The sequence below is a fragment of the Peromyscus californicus genome, unplaced genomic scaffold, assembly GCF_007827085.1.
Source record: "Peromyscus californicus insignis strain IS unplaced genomic scaffold, ASM782708v3 Scaffold_7__1_contigs__length_154581171, whole genome shotgun sequence".
Taxonomy (NCBI): domain Eukaryota; kingdom Metazoa; phylum Chordata; class Mammalia; order Rodentia; family Cricetidae; genus Peromyscus; species Peromyscus californicus.
Window position 1 is genome coordinate 37,142,134 of NW_026294595.1, and position 27,311 is coordinate 37,169,444.

At 43.7% G+C, this 27,311-nt stretch overlaps 1 protein-coding gene across 6 annotated transcripts in view; it reads right to left on the reverse strand.

The window, feature by feature from the left end:
• Positions 1-27,311, reverse strand: part of Wdsub1 (WD repeat, sterile alpha motif and U-box domain containing 1) — a 33,068-nt gene that overhangs the window by 3,882 nt on the left and 1,875 nt on the right. For 3 of the 6 annotated variants that reach the window (XM_052723984.1, XM_052723987.1, XM_052723986.1), the window contains exons 2-10: positions 24,293-24,714; positions 23,168-23,352; positions 19,362-19,454; positions 15,687-15,780; positions 9,269-9,302; positions 7,555-7,595; positions 7,369-7,475; positions 6,295-6,474; positions 2,867-3,007 (exon numbers count right to left, since the gene is read on the reverse strand). In XM_052723984.1, the coding sequence (XP_052579944.1) occupies positions 2,867-3,007; positions 6,295-6,474; positions 7,369-7,475; positions 7,555-7,595; positions 9,269-9,302; positions 15,687-15,780; positions 19,362-19,454; positions 23,168-23,352; positions 24,293-24,690 (1,273 nt within the window). In that variant the 5' untranslated portion in view covers positions 24,691-24,714. Of the gene's footprint in view, positions 1-2,866; positions 3,008-6,294; positions 6,475-7,368; positions 7,476-7,554; positions 7,596-9,268; positions 9,303-15,686; positions 15,781-19,361; positions 19,455-23,167; positions 23,353-24,292; positions 24,752-27,311 lie in introns of all 6 variants that reach the window. The other 3 variants (XM_052723989.1, XM_052723985.1, XM_052723990.1) reach the window with 3 other exon arrangements.

A 27,311-nucleotide genomic window follows, 5' to 3' on the forward strand; every position in this document is an offset into this window, starting at 1 on the left:
CGGATTAAACACCGTCCTCGTGAAAACCCCAGCAAGCTGCTGCCGTGAAGAAAGCCAGGTGATGTCCGAGAGTAGGAACCAAACCTGCAGACTCACTGGCCTGACTTGAGACCCGCTGTAAAGCAGCAGCGGTCACGGGCTGAGTGACACAGGATGGGACAGAAAGATGACATTGAGCCTGGGAGTGAGCCTTCCGTGGCCAGTGTCTCGCTTCAGTGAGGAGGGACTCATTAGTACGTGAAGCTGAGACAACCGTATGCAAACATTAGCTTGAAACAAGCCATAGGCCTAAAAACCAATGTGAATGCCGGAGCCTTGGCCAGGCAGCCTTCTTAGGATTAAAAAATGATGAATCGACATGAAAGTGGTCCAGCGGACCCCATCAAAATTAAACATGTTTTTCAAAGACACCATAGAGAAAATGCATACAATGCATTGCCTGATAAAAGACACACTTAGAAAACAAACTGATAATTCAATACAAAATGAAGGACTAGAGGGTATATACTATGAAAGATCTAATATCTAAGAAGCATACTGAAAGATGCTTCATTGCAGTGAGGATTAAAAGTACAATGAGATACTACTTCATACCTGTTATTCGGGATTAGAACAACTAACAAATACCATGTGTTTGCAAATATGGGCAGAAACTGGAATTCTCAGTTATGAGCTTAAAATGGTGCATCCACCTTGAAAAACATTTCAGCAGTTTTAAATGCACTTAGGAGTGGAATTTCTGGATTGTTTACTAAGTATTTCATCATGAGACATGAGTGCTGTCCAGACAAAGATCTGTGGATGAAACGTTAGGACAGCTTTCAGACATGCTAGCCCATTGCCAGTTAATGGATAATGTATGTGGTATATCTAGTGCAATGCAACACTATTCAGCAATAAAAAGGAATGAATTGGGGTTGGACTGATGGCTCAAAGGTTATGAGCACTGGCTGCTCTTCCAGAGGACCTGGGTTCCATTCCCAGCACCCACATGGCAGCTCACAACTGTCTGTAACTCCAGTTCCAGGGGATCTAACTGCTGCAGGCCAAAAAATATATGAAGTAGGAATTCAGCTGATTATGACAAAGCTAGACCTGGAAGAGTTAAGAACTCTTCCAGAGGATGAGGCCAAGGCTCAAGGAGTCTTGGTGATATTGGCTTTTGATTATTAGCTGTTTCCTGCTATGAACTTGTCGTGTGCTAGTGTGACTTTTCCATTATTCATTGGGCACAATTTCTCCAACTGTGCTACAACAGACAGACAAAAATCCCTAATTTCAGGCTTTTCTGTAATTATCATTAGCAGCATCCGGCCAGGACCATTCCCAGACAGACAAAAAGGACTAGAGGGTATATACTATGAAAGATCTAATATCTAAGAAGACAAAAGTATCTTATCTGAGATACCTCCCAGATTCTCTAAGAACAGACTTAAGCATCCAGACTATCTGTTGGAGAAGGCCTGGTGGATGTGCTTATTAAGCTTAACTTTCTCCTTTCCAAAGTCTTATCTCTAGTTTTAGACCCACCCTTAACAATTAACTCCGAACTAAAGGGTTCCTTCCTACAGTACATCTAGCTGTGAGGGAAGTTGCCTAGCCATCAAACACACTTCTCCCACCCTGCCAGAAAATGGCAAGAGCAGAGATAGCTTGGAGAGATAAAGGCCAAAGGGATAAAAGATAGTTTTATTTTCAGAGCAAGGATGGAGAAGAAAAAAGAGAATGGAAGAACTAGATGGGTAAGAACTGGAGGGGAATGAACTGAGGTGGGAAGAACTAGAGAAAGAACTAGAAGGATGAGATGGAAGATGAGGAAGACCACAGTGGGCAGAACCAGATGAAGGAATTAGGTTGGCACTTAGAGGGACCAGCAGAGAGAGGTGGAATCAGGCACGAAAGGAGCTAAGTGTGAGAGCAGAAGAGAAGCTGTGTGGAGAGAGAACTGACTCAGGAAAACCGTGAATGGACTAAAGAATTTCGTGTACGTAGATTATTAGAGAATCCCTCAGGTTAATCTGCCACTGGGAGCGTCTCTTCTGGAACTCTGGGTGAAGGCTATCGTGGGGCTGGACCCCGACAGCTTTTGATATCTGACACCTTCACATCAATGCACATAAAATAGAGCTAAGTAAATTTTATATAAAAAGAATTAATTACTGATGTGTGCAACAGATAAATCAATCAAAAACATTCTGCTGAGCATGTCTGTATACTGATGCAGAAATTGATATCAAATGTTCCAACTTCATAATCTTGAAATTCATGATAGACACAACCAAAGGTCAGAGAGATCTAGGCAGTCATTTTACATCTTGAGGGTTGGGAAGATGGCGCAGCGGCTAAAAGTCTTCTGTGCAGGCATGAGCATGAAGACTCATGTCCACACCACCAGCACCCACATAAAAGCCTGGCATGGCTAACGCATGCCTGTAACTCCAGCACTGAGCGACAGACCGGTGGATCCTGGGAGCTCACTGGCCGGCCAGCTTAGCCTAATCTGCAAGGTTCAAGCATGTGTCTTAAGGAAGTAAGGCAGACAGTGATAGAGAAAGACACCCAATGTCCTCCTCTGCACGTGCATGCACACCTGCACACACACACAGTCTTGACATCTGGTATTCATATAAATTTAAGTGAAATTTCAAAACTTAATACTTTGTCTCAATTCCAATTTACTGTGTCCAATGTATTACAAAATATACGTGTAAAATTTTTTACTTTAATTTTCTTAAAGGAAAAAAAACCTACTTATGAGAAACAAAATGGGAATTTTGAACATAGCCCAAATTTAAAGGAACTTGTGTGAAGTGCGCATTATCCTCTATGTGGACGTCACCCCGAGTCTGGCAGCCACCACTCATACCTGACGCTATGACGGGGTCCTTCATAAGCTCTCTAGTGATGGGACAGACAAACTCGTCAGGGACTCCAGAAGAAAGGGAGTCCATCCTGGTCCTGAGCTCTCCGATACTCCTCAGCACTTTGCTGCGTAGCCCTAGAGATTCTGAAAGAGTATTTGTTACTTTAGGCAGCGGGTGAAAATCTGTAAAATGAAGTATTACCAGGAAGTGAAATAAACTTTCAGGGTGTAAAGACAGATGACACACAAAGCCAGGAAAGAAATTTGTATTATTTTTCAACGATGTTTAAATAATCGGCTTTCTGTTACTGGACACAATACTCAAGCCAACCCGCAGGTGGAAGGGTAGACTCTGGCTTTAGTCCATGGGTGAGTTGGCTCCACTGCATTCTGGCCTGTTGAGAGGCAGCGGAGTGGGAACACTGGGTGACGAAGCCGCCTGCCTCTGGTGTCTAGGAAGGGAGGGGCCCCCAGTGTGCTCTTTAGGGGCTACCACAGTGACCTAACTTGATCCCACTAAGTCTCAGCTCCTAAAGCTCTCCTGTCATCTCCCTGCAGTAGCACAGGCTGGCACTCAAGCTTAACACATGGAAGTCGAGGCACACACATCCAAACCCTAGCAACCTGGAAAATGAATTTTAAAAAGAAATGCCTTGTGGGTTTTTATTAGTCCCCAGAAAGGAAAGATCAAAAAGTAAAACCTCCAGTGGGGAACAAAAAAAAAAAAAACAGGCCGGGCAGTGGTGGCGCACGCCTTTAATCCCAGCACTTGGGAGGCAGAGGCAGGTGGATCTCTGTGAGTTCGAGGCCAGCCTGGGCTACCAAGTGAGTTCCAGGAAAGGCACAAAGCTATACCGAGAAACCCTGTCTCGAAAAACCAAAAAAAAAAAAAAAAAAACTTTTCATTCCTATTTATAAATGTATGATTAATTACTTCAATATATGAATGCTGACCTACAGTAGTTTCTTTGCACTTGCTATTCTAAATTTCTACCAGTTTATCTCTTCCAAGCTCTAAGATCCACAGCACTGTGCAATATCCTGAGGCCAGTGTGCACGCACAACTCTAAGAGACTGGACTCATGGCTTTTCTAATACTGTCCAAAATTGGCTTTCCTGCTCTTTACCAGGCATTCGTTATACTTAAAATTTTGGCAGCAGATTCACAAATGCCTTAATACATCTCAACATCAAGGATGGATACTCCTTATGCAAATAGATGATGTAGGGAGTTATTTCTTAAGGGAAACTGTGACTCTGAACTCCTGGAAAGCTGGGAGACGGCAGATAAGGTGCAGAGTTTGAGAACACACCCACAGTGGCTCACTTTATAGTGCATGGCTACTTCTGTATGCTGAAAGCAAATTCAGATTTCACACTGGCCTTAGGAACTGAAATCAAGCTACAATGACAAGTGCAGGCAAAACATTTCTGCATGTAACTAGCAGGCATCAGCATGTATGTCCTCAGTTCGCCTTTTCTATTTTCAATCTTGACTTTAACTCTGTGTCAGCCAATGTATTGTTTTACAGAAAGGGTGTTTTTCTTAAAATCCAAGACTAAAGGAAATTCTTTGTAGCTTAAAACAGTATTTGAAGATTAAAAGTTAACTTCTATAATGAAGACAAATAAAACATTTCAACATACTTCCGAATGGCCTGGTATGTAGCCATGCATGCCTATAATCTTAGCCTTTGAGAGGCGGAAGCAGGAGGATCATGGGGCATAGCCACACAGTAGATCATGACATAATACCAAAATATCAGATATTTCAGAATGATGTGAAGAACCAGATGCTCCAGAGAACATATTTCCTAATTCTGCTTCTAAATTGTTGAATTTGCCAATTTTCCAAACTGTAAAGCAGAATATTCCTATGTTGAAACCTATCACCACTGCTTCCCTGCCTTAGGCCAAGAACAAGTATGACACATAGTTACAAATGACGCAGTGGTGTTGGAGGCTGGCCTTTAGACAAACAGGACCAGAACCCTTACAAAAGAGACCCCAGAGAGCGAACTCATCCATCCCACTAACAGGAAGAGAGACGCTGTCTGTAAACCACACGTTACTCCTGACTAGACACCACACCTGCCAGTCCCTGGGTCTTGGACTTGGCAGAATGAAGAAATCAATTTGATATTTATTAGCTTACCTAGTTAACAGGATGTTGCCATAGCAACCTGAATGCATTAAGGCAAATACCTAAGTTATCAAGGAAATGCAAATCAAAGCCTAAGGAGAAACCATAACTACTGGGCGGTGCTAACAACAAAATCAAACAAGTGTTGGAGACACTAGGAGAAGCTGGAGCCCCCCCCCCCACCATGCTGGGGGGGTGGTACAGAGAAACACCCCTGACCCCACCCCACCTCGCCCCATGCTGGTAGGAGTGTGTAATAGCAGGGCTGCTATGGAAAATAGCCTGACAACCCCTCCAGTGTCAAACAGAGGATTCCCCTGTGACCCACCAATTCTACTTTGAATAGATGCACAAGAAAACTGAAAAGATGCTCACACAAAAACTTGTATATTAGCCGGACAGTGGTGGCTCACGCCTTCAATCCCAGCACTCGTGAGGCAGAGGCAGGTGGATCTCTGTGAGTTCGAGGCCAGCCTGGTCTACAGAGCGAGATCCAGGACAGGCACCAAAACTACACTGAGAAACTCTGTCTCCAAAAACCACAAAAAAAAAAAAAACCACTTGTATATGATTGTTCATAGAGGTACTATTTATTAGATCTAAAACATGGAACTCTCCCAAATTCCATCAGTTGAAGACAGGCAAAAGGAGACAGGTTAGACACAGAAGGCCACATATGTTGAGTGAGGTATGGGATTTCTTTCAGCACTGATTAAGAAGTGGTGATGGTGGTACTATCTGTGAAGGTGAGCTGAACACACACCTCTGCCGTGTGTAAACATCACTCTTAAAAGAGTCATTTGGACTGTGAGATAGCTCAGTCAGAGCTCACACAAGCAGGAGGACCTGAGTTCAATATCCAGAACCGGAGTGTAAAAGCCAGGCATGGTAGCCCGTGTTAGTGACCGATGAGTTCCAAGCGAATGTCACAAGACACGGGGTGGCTGGCTCTTGAGCAAGTGCCCGCCCTCTTATGCACACCCCGTATCCACACACACCTACATACGTGGACTTAGACACACGAACACAAAAATTGTTTTGAAAATTTTGAGGTGTCTGAACTACAATCAATTTTTAAAATATGGAACTTCCTAAATTATAACTACAAGCTAGGTTTAGTTACTTGAAGAAATACTTTCTTCTTCCTAAGGAGGCAGATGACTCTCTACAAAGACTACCCTGGACTACTGCTGTGCAAGAAGGGAGGCGGCAACCATGAGAGCAGGTAGCCCGACAGCTGGGGAAGTCACTATGAATCTGAAGACCGCCCGTTCCTCACTGCTCTTACCAATTTTCAAATCGCCAGCCAGACTTTCCTTTGTGAGATGCAACAGTTCTTTTCCGTCAATGTTGTTCATCTGGAAAACGCCGACGAGCTCTTCCAAGCCTTGAGCACGGAGCCATGTTGAGACGTCCTCCTCTGACCAGTCCTCAATCAGTGGCTTCTGCTGATCGCTCGTGCTTCCTGCTTTAAACGCACAGGCCGAGTGAACGGCAAAGCCAATGCTTCTCCTCTCCACATTCCCGCCTTGAGTCTGGTTGACTGTTCAGCTTCCTTTTAAGAACTGTCATGGACAGTACTAACAGTGGCGACCTAATGCTACAGGAAATGCTAGCCTTTAACAATTTCCTTCTCACTGCAGAGAGATGTTTCTGCTTTTGTGGCGCTCGGGATCAAACCTTGCGCCTTGTGCATGCTAGCCACACACTCTAGCACTAACCTACACTTCTGGCCACTTTTTCTTCACTCCAGCCATGAAGGGACACTCTGCTTGCTCTGTCACCCACATACCAGCACTGCTGTGTAGTTACTTCTGACAGTGATAAAGGTGTAACTCCTACGTTGTACACCTGTGTTGCCTGGAGAGGCCAAAAGGAGAGGCCACAAGATAAAGCTGGGATTCCGATCCTGTCCTCAGGCTACATTCACAGGGAAACCTAGCACCTAACACAAACAATGGAAAACCCCAGGGGCCCTGATATACATGAATGTGCACACAAGCCTTTGCCAAAACTTCACTGTAAACACCTCTAATGCCAGAGTCTCTAAAATTAGTCTTAAGGTGTATTAAATTTGAGTCTGTACAGTATAATATGAATAGCATGTCAAGGATTTACTAAAGTTTAGACTTGGGGGTTGTAGCTCTGAGGTAAAGCACTTGCCTAGCATGCACAAGGTCTCAGGTTCAATCCCCAGGACCACAAAAAAAAAAGTACCTAAATTTTCTGATCAGTGTTGAGATGGTTAAGGGTGCGCAGCGCTTGGGCTGTAGCTCTGCCTTGCAGAGAGCACTTGCCCAGCAGGTCCCGAGGCCCTGGGTTTGCGGGCAGCACAGGACAGGGATGGGGTCATCTCACTAACCTTGGCAAGGTGTTTCCAGGTCAAACTCCCAAATGTTCAGAGTCTTGTCCATGGAGCCAGTAGCAAGTAACAGGGTGTTGGGTGCAAAGGCACAAGTCGTGACATACCTAGATAATAAACACAGCCGTTATGTGTTTATGTCTGGCTAGTATTTTAGTTAGGTTAGAACTGTGAAGTAACTCAGACCTGGTATGCTGCGTCAATGTGTACAGCACACTCTGGGTGCCCTGAAACAGAACAGAATAACTTCATCAGTCAGGCAAGAGACAAGGTCGGGATGAAGGTCACTGACAGGTCTACGTGCTGAAGGCATCATTAGCAACTAACTTGCTGAGGCTGACAATGAGGGAGAGCTGACATCCATAACTAAACATGAGAGCTTGTTCTGCTTTCTCAGGCATCAGCATGGCGGCCGGCTGACGACCTCCTTTGGAAGTTTTCCTACAGTGACCCCTGACATCTGTCAGTTTGACCAAGACTGTTAATAGAAACCCAACTGCATAATAAACGAAGGTGCAGTCTTGCTGTGGCATCTGATGTGTACTTATTGCAGGATCGGTGAATGGAAGCCGCTGATACCCTGAGTACACTTGGGGGCCAGTCAATGGGCAGGTATTTTCCTAACTAGGGTTCCTATGGATGTGATAAAACACCATTTCCAAAAGTAACCTGGGGAGGCAACAGTTTATTTCACTTACACTTCCAAATCACAGTCTATCACTGAGCAAAGTCAGGGCAGGAACTGAGACAGAAAAGGCCATGGGGGAGTGCTACTAACTGGCCAGTTCTCCATGGCTTGCTCTGTCTGCTTCCTTACGACCTAGCACCATGGCCTCAGGAGTGATCCTTTCACATCCAGCATTAAGAAAATCTGCCCAGGAGCTGGAGAGATGGCTCAGCAATTAAGAGCACTAGTTGTTCTTCCAGAGATCCAGAGTTCAATTCCCAGCAACTACATGGTGGCTCACAACCATCTATAATGGTATCTGATGCCCTCTTCTGTCATGCAAACAGAGCACTCATATACAAAAAATAAAATCTTTAAAAAAAAAAAAAAGAAGAAGAAAGAAAAAGGTGCCTGACAGAATTGCCTACAGGCCATATGCTGAGGTATTTTCCCAATTGAGGTTGCTCTTCCCTGCTTACCTAGTCAGGACAAGTGTATTTAACAGGAACCAGTGCATGTTTTATAGACAAAAATCAATGTTATACCTATTTGTGAATATAGACATCCCATAACAAGCCGGTAAAAAACAACACAGCTTTTTCATCTGGCTTGAGTGTTTGAGGGTTTGTTCCCACTTTTTGCCAGAACCTCCAATGACTTTAACTCCTGTGTGGGTGACTAGGCACTTGTTGGACACCACTCCCTAATGACGTACACCTCCACTGAAAGGCTGCCATAGCTGATGCCTGAACCCAGCTGTGCAGCGCCACACAACACCAATTTTCTCTTAAAGATCATTCCCATCAACTATATCTTTATGAAATATAAAGTTTACACTTTTATTTATACTCATGCAATTCAGCATTTACTCATATAAATCTGCCCCAAACTCCTATTTTCTAAGTCTATGGTACCTTAGACTTGTCTTATGCTGGTCCCTAAATCCACCCTGTACTCTAAGAACTATAGGTAGGTAGGTCACATCCATGCTGCTATGGAAACAGGCTATTTCTAAGATTAGATTTAAAACTCCATCCATCATAAAGACATTATTGAAATATTTAAGGTTTTTCCAAGTATCTTACTATTTCACCATTGTGAGAACGAATATTATATTCTTGGGTACAATAAATAGATATATTAAAAATAAACCTATTTTATACAACTAAATTTGAAGCTCAATTATCTCATAAACAATTTATATAGTTTCCATACAAGATCTGAAGTACTTACGATATCATATATGATGACAGACTTATCCACTGACCTTTAAAAAAAAAAAGCAAACACTAGGTGAAAAGTTCTATAAAAACCAAACACACCCTCTTGGAAAAGGCTGGAAGATTGACAGGTTATCAGCTAGAATGGAGCGGACATCTGGGGACTCTTCTTGTAGGAAAAAGAACTGTAATACAGAGAAACTATGGCACTGTAACAAAGCACAGGGTTTTCACAATAAGTTAAAACATGCTGTTTTTTCTTCTGTTCCACCCTTGGAAGAGTCTTTCTGCTACCATGGTACACACTGCAAGGTCACCCAGACCAGTGCTAACACTGCCTGTGGGACACTAACATCTGTGTTCATCATCATGAAAACGGAATGGGCTATAGTCAAAGGAGTCCTACCTGTTAGCTTAAGGTTCCTGTTCAGTAGGGAACTGAATACCATCAATGGGTGCTGACCTCAGAATCTCTGTCACAGATTCAGAATAAGAATTATACTAGACATAATATATAAACGCTCTTATTTAGTCCTGAATTCAGTAAATTACAGGTTATCATTTCTGGAATATCTAAAATTCTTATGGAAAATTCCATATTTTTTTAGCATCTCTTAAAAAAACACTAAGGAGTGACATCAGCAACATGGTGGATGGAAATTCCCAGTTTCATAGCAACATCAATGTGGACAACTATCCAAGAAAAAACATTACCTGCACAGGAGCTTTGAAACTCAGGTATGCTGCTTAGAGCAGCATGAACGGACGTCAGCACCATAGTAAACATGAAAGACGTCAGGAAAGACAAATGAGAGATCCATCAGCCGACACACACACACACACACACACACACACACACACACACACACACACACACACACACCCATTTAAACTTCTAATGGAACGAAAGCCAGAATCACGTGCAGTTGCTCCGAGCCCATTCATGGTAAGTTTCTATTGAAAACAATCCTCCCGCCTGGTCCTCATGACACTTTGTCTCCCATCTACACATTCTCTGGATGTCACGCTGACAACCAGCCGAAAAGGAAATTCCACTCTCAGAAACCACCATCGGAGGCAATGTCACTTGGGAAGAAGAGTCACTGTTGGTGACTTCTGTGAGCACTGGGTCGGGACAACTGTCCGTGAAGGTGTGAATGAGAAGCAAGGGAAGACAGGGACGAGTTTTAGGAAATGTCCTAAGTCACCCTCTGCTAGTCATTACGGAGTAACGGGGTTGGCCGCTTCCTAACAATAAGACCCCAGCCTCTATGACAGAACTGGTTTCTATTATAGAAACCAGTGCCCTGGCAGGGAGAAAAGGAACTTGTCTTTGGGAAGAAGACTTGGCTTCCCGGCTCTCTTCCCTACTTGGCAGACAGAGATAAGAGACGACTAGAGTTTGGAGAAAGGCCATGTGCCTCGTGGCTCAGCTCCTGGTGCATTTTCTAGTTTTCTGACCTGCCTAATTATGGAAGTGTGGGAGCCATGCTGCCCAAAAGGTGGAGAACAAGTTAAGACACGGCATCTATTTTTTTTTCTTTCTCATTATTTTTCAACACGAGAAAATAAGCATCTTTTTTTTTTCAACTCAAAACTCTTTACATATTTGTGAGCACTTTCAAAACTGGCTCCATGGAGTCCTAGCTACTCAAATACCATGGAGAGGAGCAGTCTCTATCTGAGTTATAAAGGTGGGGTTTGTGCTCAGTAGAAACTGTGACATATAACACTCCTTACATCTGGCTAGATCAAGAGAACAGGGTGGAACAAAATGCAAGTTCTGCAGAGGGGCTGAAGGGAAGTCACCACAGGGGAGGCCAGAAGAAGGGTGAAGGGACAAACTTCTTCATGCTTTTCTAGATGTCATGTGCTAGCAGCACAGCCCTGAGGCAAATGAGGTATGCGAAGCAGGCATGAACACCCAAGTGCCTCTGGAAGCCAGGCACTGGGAAGGTCTTTACTCTTGCTATTGACTACTTTAAAGTTTCCTTTGAAAGTATGCAAATATGTGATAAGTTTATTATAACCACCCCCTCAGTATCTGAGGGAGAAGAAGGGTGATTCCAAGCCACCTCTAGGTTCCACACATAACAAAATCTTCAGTGCTCAAGTCCCTTATATAGTCCTGGAACTCACTCTGTAGACTAGGCTAGCCTTGAACTCACAAAGATCCGCCGGTCTCTACCTCCAGAATGCTGGGATTAAAGGTGTGTGCTACCACCGCCTAGCCAGAAATGTATTATTTTTATGTCATTAAAGTGAATCTGACTCTAAGACCCATCCTGCTTGGCTGGTAAGAGAGCCAACTACCATTTCAGCAATGCCCATCACCTTCCCAGGGCCAGAGACGCTCAAACTTCTAGCATAACCTGAGCTCCCTCAAAATCAGGACTTATTTATCTTATTTGAGACAGGATCTCATACTGTACACTGGGTGGGCCTTAAAACTCCAGGCAATCTGCCTGTGCTGTCTCTCAAATCTGGGTTTGTAGGTGTGAACCATGATGCCCAGGTAAGACGGTTGTTGTCTTCCTCAGTTTCCCCACAGGAGCTAGACTAAGAAGGATGGTACTCAGGCCCCTGTTTCCCACCCCTGGAAGGTGTAACAAGAAGCCAGCTTTTGAAACTTCTCTGCCAGCTAACTATCTGTACATTTTCTACCTTTCATTCCATCCTTTTCATAAATTGTCAGGCTGCTGTGGGGGAGGCAGAGACAGAGTTCCCTCCCCAGTTTTTGGCCCAAACTGTAAATAAATCCACTTTTCCATTTAACGTATTTCAACTTAGAGGAAGAAGGGTTTACTGGGTTAGTTTACTGTTGCCTGCAGAGAAGCATGTGAGGAGATGGAGGCTGCTCTTCATCCTTAGTGGACAGAAAGCTGAGAGAATGGGCTATAGGAAGAGGCCAGGGACAGGTATGACCCTAGGGAGAGCATGACCCCCAAGAACTTATCGCCCCCCTGTGACCTGCTTCTTCTAACTAGGCTCCACCTCTCCTTTTCCCACCTCCCAGAAATACTGTCATAGTATAAGTCCGCCATGAATAATCCAGTGGCCGGAGCCCCTGTGTTCTGCCTCTGAGGACTAGGCACCATCCCGACACACTCGGAGGTGTGGGTTCCTGACCCTGTGGGGGCCTGCCTCTGCTTTCCGGCCTACTACTGCTCTAGCTTGTTTGTTCTTTTTATTTAAAGACACTCAATCTCCTAAAACTTTTATTATATGTACATGCCTGTGTGTGTGCACCACATGTGTGCCCCCAAATATTTGGATTGGGCCACAACTTTTGGGACAGGAAAGAAAACAGATGAATGCAGTAATCTGATTTCAGGATTATGGAAACTGAAGAAGAGATATGGACTTCTGTAAAGTTATGGAGTGGAAAATTAAGTATAGAACACAGAGAATCATATGCTATTTCATTTCAAAACAAATATTATAAACAAAGGCAAATGGATGAATTTTCTCAGAGGACTTTGCTAGCCATAGTGCATACTAAAACTCAAGAATATTTAGGCAATAAAGCAAAGCTTCTCCCACTCTAAAAACACCAACTTGAAAAACTAATGGTGTGTAACTCAGTGGCTGAGTGCTTGTCTACCATGGGCAAGGTTCTGAGTGGATCCCTAACATTGCCAAGAGAAGACAAAGTTAACGTCAAGTGAGGCCCAGAGAGATGGCACACTGTTCTTGCAGAGGACCTGAGTTCAGCACCCAGAACCCACACAAGGTAGCTCACAATTAGCAGGGGTTTCTGATACCTCTAGCCTCCTCAGGTACCTGCACTCACACACACATACCCTCATACACTCACACGCACATACCCTCATACACTCACACGCGCATACCCTCATACACTCACACGCGCATACCCTCATACACTCACATGCGCATACCCTCATACACTCACATGCGCATACCCTCATACACTCACATGCGCATACCCTCATACACTCACATGCGCATACCCTCATACACTCACATGCGCATACCCTCATACACTCACATGCACATACTCTCATCCACTCACATGCACATACCCTCATACAATCACACTCATACACAAAATTATAAATAATAAATCCTAAAGTTAACGTCAGAGGAGTATGGAGCCTGTCTTACTGAAGTATCTAGGAACTTTTTTTAATCTAAACAACAAAGGAATCATATCTTTTATTTTTGTTTGAAAATAGGCTAATTGTCAAACTATAATATAAATTTTATGAAAAAATATTATAAAGTAATTGAATCAAGCATGTGTGTTCAAATCAAACTTCCTAAGATCAAGCTTCGAAAAGGAATGCTCCAACTGAGAACAGGAAATCACAAAACTGGTCAAAAGAGCCTTAAACAGCCAATTAGAAACTGCAGAGGCACAGTTTAAGCAAAACTAAGTCAGAAGACTATTAACTGTAGCAGAGTAGGGGGCTGGAGAGGTGGCTCAGCAATTCACAGCACTGGCTGTTCTTCCACAGGACTTGAGTTCGATTCCCAGCACCCACATGATAGATCACAACCATCCCCAACTCCAGCCCCAGCACATCTGACATGTGCACTTGGTACACTTACATACATGTGGGCAAAACATTCATACACATAAAAACATACATAAACAAACATTAAAATAAAGTTAAACAAAACTAAAAAACTTTTAAGTAGCACAGTTAGCTGAAGAGAGCATCAGTAAAGGGGAATCAAGAACGAAGGATAAAAAGACGAACTGGCCGGAGAGACGGCTCAGCAGTGAAGAACACTGGCTGTTCCTGCAGAGGACCTGGGTTTGGTTCCTGGCACCCACAGACAGGGTGACTCGCAACCAGCTGTAGCTCCGATCCCAGGGGATCTGATGCCCTCTTCTGGCTTCTTTGGGCACCAGGCATACACATGGTACATGGACATATAGGGAGGCAAAACATTCATACACATAAAAATACATAAAAAAATGTAGAAGACATAAACAATAAAAATAAGAAAGACTAAAAGAGAGAACGTTTACAGTCGGAAGGTACAATCTGCACTTAACTGGCACCTTAGAGGACAGAGAAAGGGACAAGGGCAATAACAGAAGAGGTAAGCATTTTCAGAAATGGAACGTTCTTCTACAGATTTAAGAAGCTCAAAGGATTCCTGGCATGGCTGGTCACTGTGGTTTGTACTATGCAATCTCAGTATTCAGGAGGTACAGGTAGAAGATCACCAAGAGTTCAAGGCCAGCCTGGTCTACACAGCAAGTTTCAGCCACCCAGTGCTACACATGAGACCCTGTCTCAAAAAGAATTCCTGGCCCAGCAAGATGGCTCAGTGGGTCAAGGTGCCTGTTGCCAAGCCTGAGGAGGTTGTGGGATATTTAAGTACACTGTGTGAAAGGCACCTTCTGATTGGTTTAATAAGGAGCCGAATGGCCAAGTGCTAGACAGGAGAGGAGAGGCAGGACTTCCGGGCAGAGACAGGAACTCTGGGAAGAAAAGAGGCGGATATCTCCAGCAAGATGCAGAGGGAGTCAGATGTACAGCATGGAGGAGAGGTAACGAGCCACATGGCAGAACACAGATTAACATAACAGACTAATTTAAGTTTTAAGAGCTAGTTGGGAACAAGCCTAAGCTAAGGCCAAGCTTTCGTACTTAATACTAAGTCCCTGTGTCATTACTTGGGAGCTGGCAATCGAAAGAAAGTCCAACAACATGAGGATTGAGTTAAATCCCTGGTACCCTCGTGGTAAAGGGAGAGAACCCACTCCTGCAGGCATCCTCTAATTTTCACACAGAGCACATCCCCCCCACCCTCACCCCCCAAATTAGTTTTTTAAAAAATTCCTAGCAAGCTAAAAATTAGCCCACATGTAGTTCTATCAAAGTGAATGTACAGAAAACCACAACTAAAAGTTTTATGAACATCTAGAAGAAAAAAACATGAATCACATTCAAAATGGTGAGATTGAAAAGTAACCTTCTCTACAGCCATACACCGTATAAATAAGCCCAACCTGTCTGCTGCACCAAAGCAAGGTTTAAGTTGGAAGTGAGTGTGATTCACCTGCGATCATCTTGAGATGAAGGGGGAAATATCCATTACTGAAATAGATCACAGCCAAGTTCTCACCTCATTGCTTTGAGGAAATACAAACTAACCATGCTAAGGCGGCACCATACCACTCAATGGTTAAAATTTAGAAGACCCAAAATATGAAGCATAGGAAAGGAGGCAAAAACACTGGGCTGGTGGAATGGCTCAGCAGGTAAAGATGATTACCACCAAGCCTGATGATCTGAGGTCAAGCCCTGGAACCCACACCATGTAAGCTGTGCTCTGCCCTGCGCACACATACTGTGGCACGCGCATGCTCACACAATGAATAGCTGAATGTAAGCAAAACAACGACAGAGGGAGCTTCCAGAGCATCAATGGTTTCGTTATAGATCGCTTACCCTGACACAAGCATCTGTCCATCGTAGGAAAAAGCACAAGTCAGAACAGGGGCACAGTGCCCACGTAGTGTACTTTTATATTTTAATTCAAAGCCTGTAATTAACAAGGTGAGAAAATTAGTAAGTTGATTATGCGTACAATTTCATTTCTCTACTTAATAATGTGAGTAACAAAAAGACAAGGTCATAAAAATCTTCATGCAGCTTAGGTTTCCACATAGATAGCAGATAATTATACCGTAGGTTTGAGATGGTTTCAACACTCAGTAACAGCTGGAGGTGTAGTCCTGAGTCTAATCTCTAGCTTACACAAACACACACACACACACACACACACACACACACACCACACATACACACACATATACACACAACACACACACACATATACACACCACACACACATATACACACAACACACACACACAACACACACATACCACACACATACACTCACACCACACACACACACACCCATACACCACACATACATATACATAAACACACACTCCACACATACACGCTTCAATAATAGATTTTTTTCTTATAATCCATTAAATCCAATTAGTGCTGCCAATGGCAGATTTTGTTTTAAATTGATGCAAAGACTAGGCTAGCGCAATTTTATAATCACTAAAATTTTTAAACATGTGAACTATGCATAATTTTAATGCTTGGTAAGATTAAAAAAAAACAAAACAAAACAAAAAACCTGCCTAAAAGCCTAAAAAAAAAATCAGTGCTTGTATTTTGTGAAGTCTGACATTATCAACACATTTTGTCTTTCTGTACATAAATCAATGGTATTTATAATCCTGTAAATCTACAACATCTCCAGTCATAGCCAGGCATGGTGGTGGCACACTCAGGAGGCAGAGGCAGGCGGATCTCTGTGAGTTTAGGGCCAGCCTGGTCTACAGAGCAAGTTCCAGGACAGCCAGAGCTACACAGAGAAACCCTGTCTTGAAATAAAGGGGGAAAAAAGGACAACCATAAAATCTTTAGAATTACAGAAAATAAACACAACTCTCTTAAAAGTCAGCAGACGGAATTCGGTGTGTTCTGATGCCAACAGGTAGAAACAACCGTAAGAAGTTATGGAGTGGTGAGATCTAAGATCTCTGCTGAGGTGTCAGAAATCAAACGTTTAACCAGACAAGAAGGCTCACACTCAAAGCGGGACAGACGCGTTTACCTGGGAGAGCAGAGAGGAGCATTAAGACGGCGGCAGATCCCAGAACCTGGGTGAACTTTGAAAGCTTTCATGCCAACAGTCAAACACAAGTCAGCTGCACATCCCAGGTGACCGCGGAACTCGTCCGTGAGAACGGCTCCTGAGTCCAGGGCCTAGGTCTGCCTGTGCCCCACAATACCATGAAGCCGAGTAAGGGGCCTACAGTGACAGATGCTGTCTAAAGAGGCTTTCCCTGCACACCCAAGAGGTCCCCCATGTTTCTTAAAGAGTGGTGTAAAGATAGTTTACAATGGATCACAGGTTTTCCTTTTGAACAATTTCAAGGTAATTGTATTCAGGATGCCCACACGTGACTGTATTTGTATTTTGTACCAGAATTTTACCTGAGTAAAGAAAGGGATAAGGATTATCTTGGATAGACTTGAGAAGGAAGAAGTCCCACCTCCCCATCATGTTCTAGATGAAAAGGATATTACATGTAAACTAGCATGAACAGTCTCTTCGTTCCTCATGAGGCTCTTCCTTACACTCTAGAACAATTCATGGCAAAACCGTAGTTTGTATTCTAGCTGAAGCTTATTAGGTAACAAATGACAACCCATTTTGAGGCATGTGGATCAAAAAGCTGTTTGACCACAATGCTTTAAAATCCTTAAATGATAATTGATGAATTTGTCAAGATATGAATGCAAACAGTGCCTGGGAAGGAGACATCCACAGAGAAGCTGAACCAATCGTGGAAGGTCAGAAAACAGGCTGACTGATGGGCGAACAGCCCAGTGCAGAGGGGCTAACCCTGAAGAGGACGCATTCCGTCCCAGGAAAGCCTTTCAGATAGGACGGACCATCAACAGCCAGGGAAACAAGGTCAGAACCGAAATGATTACCCCAGAGTCTGAACAGGAAACACTCACCGTCTGCCTCAATCCCTCCTGGCCCCCACCCCACAGTAGGCTGCACCAGGCAGGCGATTTTCCCCAGGAGCAACCTATATAAGGAAAATGGCAGCTGATGACAAGACATCCACCTGGCCTCAATTCCTTCCCAAGAAGGCAAACGCACCTCTTCATGCTACAGGCCTTGAGGGCAGTGAGCTCCTAAGATCCTTGCTGTCAACTCTCTAGATGTAAACAGTGTCACTGGACATCTAAAGGAAACGATGTGGAGGAGACAAATGTAGGCAGGCATAGACGGAGCCAAGGGGTTATGAGAATAGAATTTGAAAAATTCTTCCTTGTCTCATTCATTAAAACAACAACAAAAACCAACTATAAAAAAAAAAACCAAAAGGCCAGTGAGATAGCTCAGGGGTAAAAAGGTGCTTGTCACAGAAGTCTGAGGAGCTGAGTTCAGTTCCTAGAACCGACGTGAAGGTGGCAGAAACCACCTCCAGTTTTCCACTGGCCTCCACACGCATACCATTCGTGCCCCACCCCCATAACAAGAAATAACTCTTAACATATATTTATTTTATTTTTAATTATATATACCTGAGCGTGTGGGGATACAAGCATGTGAGTACAGGTGCCCTGTGGGTACCTGTCAGCCATCCTACACGGGGGTTAGAAACCGAACTCAGGCCCTCCTCAAGAGCAGTAAGCACAGTGCACCACTGAGCAATCTCTCCAGCCCCAATAAGTAACCTTAGAAAAAAATGAAATGACTTAAAGATGAACTTTTAGAAATTGATGAGATCGATTCAAAAAACTGAAAGTGAATGATTTCCTCAAAAAGTAAAAAAAAATACAGATTCAATAGATTGAGAGATGAATTTGTGTGTGGCTGGGAGAATCCATTCAAGGCCTCCAACAGCCAACTGACGGAAGTTCAGAAAGACAGCACAGGAGAGGATCATTAGAGACACGATGAAGGAATACCGTAGCCCAACGCAGACCACCACACGTGTCCTGACTGAAAGACCACCTGAGAAAATGAGACCGAGCATGAGGAAGACTCACTCATCAATAAACAGCAGCCACGATAAATAAACGCAAAGGTGATGTACGCAACGTTTAGCAAGAGTGTGAAAGCCACTGGAAGAGTCAAAGCTAAGTCAAGGACAGCGTGGCAGGGGCAGGGTGTGGTCAGAGCCAGATGTGGACAACAGACTTTTACATCCAATCAAAGCCTCTCTTTGCTTCCGAGGTTGGTCTGTCACAGCCCAGGCTGGCCTTGTCCATGTTACACAGCTGAAGCTGGTATTGAAGGTACTCATCCTCCTGCCTCCGTCTCCTGACAGGGTGTTTTTTTTTGTTTTTCGAGACAGGGTTTCTCTGTGTAGTTTTGGTGCCTGTCCTGGATCTCTCTCTGTAGACCAGGCTGGCCTCGAACTCACAGAGATCCACCTGTCTCTGCCTCCTGAGTGCTGGGATTAAAGGCATATTTTTACTATTATTTAAAATATCCAGAGTATCTTAAGTTTTAAGAAAAAGATTAAAGTCTTCTGCAGGTCACAAATAATTCAGACAGTTAAGACATACCTAAGACAGGGGTAAAAGAAACAACCCAGAGTTTGATTTCACAATCCTGACCACTTGATGCCAATCGGTAAAACTGAAGGCCGTGTTCTCCACCTAAAAACAGCAAGTTAGATAAACAAAGAATTTGTAAACCAAAAGTTTTGATTCTGCTGAGATCTGCTAATGTGACTCGTCTATGCCATGTAAACAATGAATATTTGTCAGCTGACACTATCGATAAAATGGTTACAGAATTTCTTCTAACCAGGTATTATATAGGATTGTAACTTTACTCTGAAATTGCTAGGTTTTTTGTTTGGTTTGGTTTGGTTTGGTTTGGTTTTTTTGAAACAGGGTTTCTCTGTGTAGTTTTGGTGCCTGTCCTGGATCTTACTCTGTAGACTAGGCTGGCCTTGAACTCACAGAGATCCGCCTGGCTCTGCCTTCCAAATACTGGGATTAAAGGCTGAAATTGCTGTTTTAAAAAAGTCCTTGGCCAGGTGATGGTGGTGCACGCCTTTAATCTCAGCGCTTGAGAGGCACAGCCAGGTGGATCTCTATTATTCGAGGCCAGCCTGGTCTACGAGTGAGATCCAGGACAGGCACCAAAACTATACACAGAGAAACTGTCTCAAAAAAAACCAAAATAAAATAAAATAAAATAAAAATGTCCTTTTAGGTTATAGCTCAAAGCTGTAAAAACCAATAACCACCAAAGTAGAACATCTTCCAGTTGAATTTTAGAGGCTATGAAGCTATCATTAAAGAAAAAAATTAGAAAAGTCAGCTATTTTAAGAATGTTAAATGGTTAATCACACCCAACATAAATGCTTTCTGAAGTACCAAGTTCTTAAAAGGCTGCTGTAATGCACATGGAATAATAGTGAAAATTTATTTTCCAATGGATTTGATCAAGAGGAAAATTTGAATTTATATAAATATAAAACCATATCAATTCAGCTGATCTGGTGGAAAATATTACACAGTTTAGGATAATTAATCAAATCAAGTTGGCATCTCCTATGCCGCTAGATAATGTTTTCTTAGAGAATTCAGAATTTCATTATGTATCTACTAGACTAAATCCCCATCTTGCGGACTATCATATAAAATCTGTGTGCTTTCCCACCGAGTTGCTACCCTATTCATGGGAGCCGATCAGCAGTGTGTTCTAAACCCCAGTAAACTTTTCTTTCTACCCACAGGGTGGTCCAGTTCAGTGGCTTCACTGTACCCTCTCTCACAATTATCTAGTGCAACGATGATATTTTTAGATTATCCCCTTGCGCAAAAAAGAAATCTAAATTCCTCCATATTTATACAACTCATCCATGATTCAATGTGTGAAAAACAATGTTTCCTATCAACGATGGCTAGCCCACCATCTTGTGAAAGAAAGTCTTGTGTGACTGTCTGCCCAACCTCCACATGCCAGGCACTCCTGACACCTGGCCCCTTTCTTTCCCCTTCAGAGGTGAGACAAGGTCACCCCCCTGTGGTAGGGTAAAAGCTAAGTATTCTTCCCACCATGCTGTGTGCGATCTCAAACCTCCTTGCCTAGACAGTGTGACTCTTTGTAATGCTCTTTTTCAACAAGGGAGCGCCTCAAAGATGTGGAGAAGGTGCCTCAAAAATGGGCAAAATGGTTCCTGTCTATTATAAACCATCCTGGGAATAAAACAGCACAAAATGATCATCAAAAGACTAAAATGCTTAACTAAACTGGGTAGAGAATTTAACAGAAGAATGGATTCAAGAAAAAAAAATCTATGAACCTGATATATAATGTCAAAAGGTTAAAAAAGAAAAGATTTCAGCTAATCAAGCAATCCTCAGCAGTCAAGGTCTGGTGTCTGTCTAGGTGAAGGGCCCCCCCGGGGAAACTGCTTGAAAACCAAATTCAATACAGTCAAGGAATGGAGACAGGCTGTGTGCTAAGAGATGTCCGAAGCCAGGACTGATCTTCAATTGGGTTAGGTACAACATGCTAAGAAGGCACTTAAAGACTGTGCTTTAGGGATCTGAAATTTGACCTTCGCTGTCTTTGAGCCATTGAGGGCTCTGGAACAAGGGCAATGCCGAAGCCATTCTGTCTGTTGTCTGTGCCAAGCTGCCAACAACACAGCCAGCCCCAAGTGGGTACTGAACCCCATGTTACACATGCCAATGTTCAAAGGCTTCATTTAACACAATGGTCCTCAGTCTTCCTAACGCTGCGACCCTAAATACAGATCCTCATGCAGTGGTGACCCTCAACCATGAAATTCTTTTTGTTGCTACTTCCTAACTGTAATTTTGCTACTGTTATGAATCGTAATGTAAATATTTTTGGAGACAGAGGTTTGCCAAAGGGTTCACAACCCACAGGTTGAGAACTGCTGGTATAATAAAAAGGGAAAATGTTTTGTTAATTTGGATCTGTTCTCATTCAAACAACATTATAGGTAATGGGTTGAACATACTTGTCTGCCAGAAAAAGTTTAATTTACTTGTGCGGTTCCGTTGTTGCCACAGATCGCTCTGATCTGAGGACAAGACCAGAGAGGGCAGAGGCAGAGTTTCTCCTCTGACACAGGCCTTGAACCAGACCGATGACTCTATGCAATGGACACCTGCAAGCAGACGTATGGGCAAAGGGGTTTACTGCGTGACATTCTGTGTCACACTGCAGCTTCCAGGACGAGATGTTTTTCATTTTTTTCCTCTTAAATTTTGTTTTATTTGGGGGTGTATGTGCAGGGGTGGAAGGCAGGTGTGAAGGGACAGGAAATGAATGGCCTCAGATACATGATGTAAAAGACACAGGATAAATAAAAAGAAAGGAAAAAGAAAATGAACAGGGCTAATTGTTCAAGCCAATGTCTCCATTTAAAACCAAGAGTTTAGTTAGGACTTCTTGTCCCTCTTTTTAAAAAATTAGTTATGTTGTCAAACATCTTAATCAGTTTTTGGAAGATTAAATTAGTAAAGGAAAAATGTTCCTTCTATTTCCAACCTGGTGTGTGTACATGTTTGTGTGTGCACATACATGCACACAAGGAACCAGAGGTCATCATCAAGTGGTTTCCTCAACTGCTTCCCACAGTTTGTGAGACAAGCTCTCTCAGTCAATCTGGACCTGCTGATCGGGTTAGGCTCCTACCTGCACACCCCAGACACCCTCCAGTGCTGAGACTTCGGGAGCACACACCATTGCGTCTGGATTGCTGTGTGGTGGTGTGGTGCTGGAGATCCACACATGTCCCCCGACTTGCACAACAAGTTCCTTATCAACTTTATCTCCCCAAACCTTTCCCAATTTGTAAATTTCCCATTTCTAAGCCAGGCGGTGGTTGCACACACCTTTGAGGCAGAGGCAGGGGGATCTCTGAGTTTGAGGCCAGCCTGGTCTACACAGTGATTTCTAGGACAGCCAGGACTACACAGAGAAACCCTGTCTTGAAAAACAAAAACAAAAACAAAAACAAAAAAACAAAAAAAAAGAAAGAAAGAAAAAAGAAAAGAAAAAGAAAAATTTCTAATTTCTATCTCAATTCCAATTTTAAAAAAAAAGACAGTAAAAGCAAAAGTTAAGTCTGTGAAAATCCCATATTCAAAGAATCTCAATCTACTGTAACAAGCAGAAATGTCCTGTACAGACAAAAAAAAAAAAGACATTTTTTCATGTAACAGCTCTTCACAGTTCATTTTGATCTCGAAAGACAAAGGATGGTTCTGTAATAGAATGGAGAGACCCTCAATACTAATGCTGGGATGGAAACGCAAAGGACCAAGTCAGAGGAATTACAAACAGGGATCCTGTGCTTAAAAGGGTGAGCTGACCAACCAGAAAGGGGCCGTGGGGAAAAGTCACAGCAGGTAATCCCCAGGTCGTGAGCTTTCTCATTGTGCAGACACCTCATTCGATTATCCCACGCTGTTAAATCTCCACCAGAGGAGCCAGTGACAAGGAGGCTTCCATCAGGAGAGAATGCACAGGCCACCAAGGAGCCATCCTTGACACCACCACACCTGAAACCAAAGCAAAACAGGAGGAGATGAGGTGTTCTTTATATGACAGACAGTCCCTTTTACAATGACAGCAGTTACGACAACCAGAATGGGTGACTGATGCCCACCAAATAAAGCATCTCGTGCTATAAACCGACCGACAGGGAGGATTTAAATCTATTAGCTATACCTATGAGCCCAGATCACAGGGACCAGAGTCACTACAATCCTCATCTTTATATCCTCATAGCAAGTCAACATGAACACACTGAAACCCCAAAACCTAAAAAAGTGAAAAACAACCAAGAGTAACAATGGCCCTATTTAAAATACACAGAATGATTTTTACTGAAAAGACACACTATTATGATCAAAAGCACATTCAATTTCTGTACTGACATCACTCAGGTAATAGTGCCTCATCTTCAAACAAACTCTATGAAGAAAACATGTGGTGTGGCGCAGTGCTTCTCTTGGGAAGAGGGCAAAAGTGCTGTCCTGGTAACACTGTTCGTCAGGTAGGTAAACAAACTGATTAGGACCCAGCTATTAGTGCAGTATTAATCACGGGCAGGAAGGAAGCTGTGCCACAGAGGTGGAAATCACAAACCTGGCTAGCTAACCACAGGCGTTCATTTCTATAAATCAGAGACATCGCATTCATTCTGAGCTGCCTGATTAGACTAAGCTAGCCCCCTACCATCACTTAAAAGCATCCCCTTCTTCAGCTCTGAGACCACAAAGGAGCAACAGTCTTTGACCAGCTGGCCTCCTGCTCTGCAGATGCCATGCAGGAAGAACATTATTAGATTATTTTCATTGTCGACATAATGAAGGCTATGTTTCTAGTGTACTTAACAATCTCAACTAAAATGGTCAACTGTGTGTCTATTTTACCACAGTAAAAAGTAAAACCTAATTTTAACAGGGTTCCAGCCAGGCAGGGTTTAAACAGCCATACCTATATAATTTGTATGACTGTGCATTCCACAAGACAACAGATCCATCAGCGGCCCCTGAGGCCAGGTAAGCCGAGTCCGGCGAGAAGCAGCAAACCCGCACGGGGCTGCCCCCCGGCTGCTCCATCACCGTCAGGGACTGTCCGCTGTGCGCACTCCAAAGCACTGTGGTACCGTCGGTTGAACATGATGCCAAAATGTGTCCGGAGGGAGAGAAGCAGCAGCAGTGGACCGCGTAGGTGTGAAACCTCAACGGGGAGTGCGGCAGCTCCGAGAAGTCACTCAGGGAGTACAGGCGGATGGTCTTGTCCAGGGAGCAGGTAGCCAAGAGGGACGAGGAGAAGGCACAGCAGCTGACGTCATCACCGTGATCTGCCAGCGTGCGAATCAGCTTCACCATGTTCCTCACGCCACGGAAGACAGCCTGAGCGTTTGTAAACAGGTCAACGTTACGTGCCAGCCTAGGAATCAGGGAAATCCAAGTTCGGGTAACAGGATCTACCCAACGAAGACGCCCGCACCCCCATGTTGAAGGACACTTAGTACCTGGGATAATTTGAGGAGATGATGGAACAGAAAACACAAGAGTATCTCTTCTGCAGGCCATAGCCACCCCAATAGCCTCGCTTCACCTTCGGAGCCTAAAAGCTGGCCTCACTTCAAACCTGTTATTCTCAACTCAGAAACATTTCCACTCCTAACTGTGTCACAGGAGAGCCAAGGCTGTTTGCTTTACACATGAGTTATTGACGGGGGAGAAATCCCCCAAATCTCATTCAAAATGTGGTTGTGTTGTCACGGTTTGCATAAAGACACAAAAGATTTGAGGCGGGGAGACCAAGATGCCGAGAAAAGAGAGTTGGCCACACCATACACAATCCAAAAACAAAATTTAAAAACTTAAAAATTCCTCTCTATAGCTCATAAAAACATATGGTCTGATTCCTTTTTTGAAATTCAGCAATATTTATTTACAAATCTTTGGTGTTCCTGTTGTTTATTCGAGGTAAGTTTTAGATTCAATTTTTAAAACTAACATATAGTTTTATGTTTCATCATGATTATTTTCATTCAGTTTGTCTTGTTGAATTTCCCTACTTTCCTCCCTGATCTCTGAACCCTCTGGAAATAACCCCCTTCTGCCTTCATGTCATGAATTTTATACACACACACACACACACACACACACACACACACACACACACACACACGCACATACACATGCACACATATATGCGTGTGTGTGGTGTATATGTGTGTGTACAGTATATGAATGTTTTGCCTATATGCATGTTTGTGCACCACACAAGTGCAGTGTCGGCAGACACCCAGAGGGCCCTGGATTTGGCAGTTCATAGACAGTTATGAGCTGTTATGTGGGTGTTAGGAATCAAACCCGGGTCCTCTGGAAGAGTAGCCAGTGCTCTTAACCACTGGACCATCTCTCTAGCCGCATGTCATACATATTCCATTACTTTCTTCCCATCCCCTGAGTTTTCTCCCTTTTCTTGTTCTCCTTCCTAATTTTATGACCCACATATCCCCACCCGACACAAATGTAAGAATTAAGAGCCAGAATCCTAGCTTCAACTTTTCAGTTTTATGTGTTTAACTTGGGATACCTGTGGAAGCCAGGAAACTGGAAAGGGGACATTGGGAATAGGGAGACTTGAATGGCGGAGACAGAGTAGTTTCATGGGCTACTCAACATACAGTAGAGACGAGAGAAGACTGGGGCAGAAAGGGTTAAGCTGGGAGGGGGAGGGGGAGGGGATGAGAGACGGGGTTGGGGGGGTTGGGGGGATTGGGGGGGGTTAACCAAAGCAAAGGGTGTATCAAAGGCCACATGGATACCCAATTGAAAAGCATCAAAGTTTAAAGGCAGATAACTTGTATGACTAGCTAACACTGCCCTAGAGTCACTGAGGAAAAATCTGAGTGCCAGATGTGGGACACCTCCTATCTAAATTTCTTTTCCATTGTTGTGAAAAGGCACCATGACTAAGAAAACTGATGGAAGACTTGATTGCATTTTCAGAGGGTTAGAATCTGGAACCACCACAGTGGGGAGCACGGAGGAGCACGGCTGAGGCGAGTAGGCATGGCCCTGGAGCTGAGAGCTCACATCGACCCACAGGCATGAGGCAGAGAGAGAGCAAACTGGAAATGCCATGGCCTTTTGAAACCTCCAAGCCCATCCTCAGTGACACACCTCCTCCAACAAAGCCACACTCCCTAATCCTTCCTAAACAGTCCCACCAACCGGCGACCAAGGATTAAAAGATATGAACCTATCGATCGGGTCATTCTCATTTAAACGCCCACACTTCATAGCGACTGCTTGTCAGAGAAGCCTCAGGAGCCCCCAAACGGCAGGCTCTTGCCATTCCTTGGTTGTCCACTAGAATTAGACCATTAGGCTCCACTGCTGAAAATTCCACACTTGGTTCCAAGAGTCAAAGAACTTAAGCTGGAACTGACCTAGAAACCTCCTCCCTGCTGGCTAGCTTTGGGTGCCAGATGGCACTATGGAAGGCTGCTGGAGCGAAAAGACAAGTCGTACGGAGCTGAAACTCTATGAACTAGAAGCACAACCTGCCAGGCAAGATGTACCCACCAGTGTGACAGTGGTACACCTGCTATGGGCATAACCAATCTCCCTCTGATTGGATCCGTGGACAGCTGAAAAGGAGGGACTCCATGCCCAGGACTGAAAAACCTGCCCATAATCCATGCCTGGAGACGCCGTAAGTCTTTAGGGGAAAACTTACTATTGTTGTTTAGCTTAACTGACAGAGTGTCAAGCTGCCCTTCTAAACATCTATGTTCAAAACCATAGACAGATGGTACCCTCAGCCCTAGAGAAACCTCTTTGCCACGAGCAGTGGTGAATGCTGAGTCTCATGGCTACTCGAGACGCTGGGAAAAAGTAAAGCTGAGGAGTCAGCCCTGAACAAGATGCTGACACCATCCCTTCTACAGCTTAAGGAACAACCGTAGGCTGGGAACAAAAGGAACTCT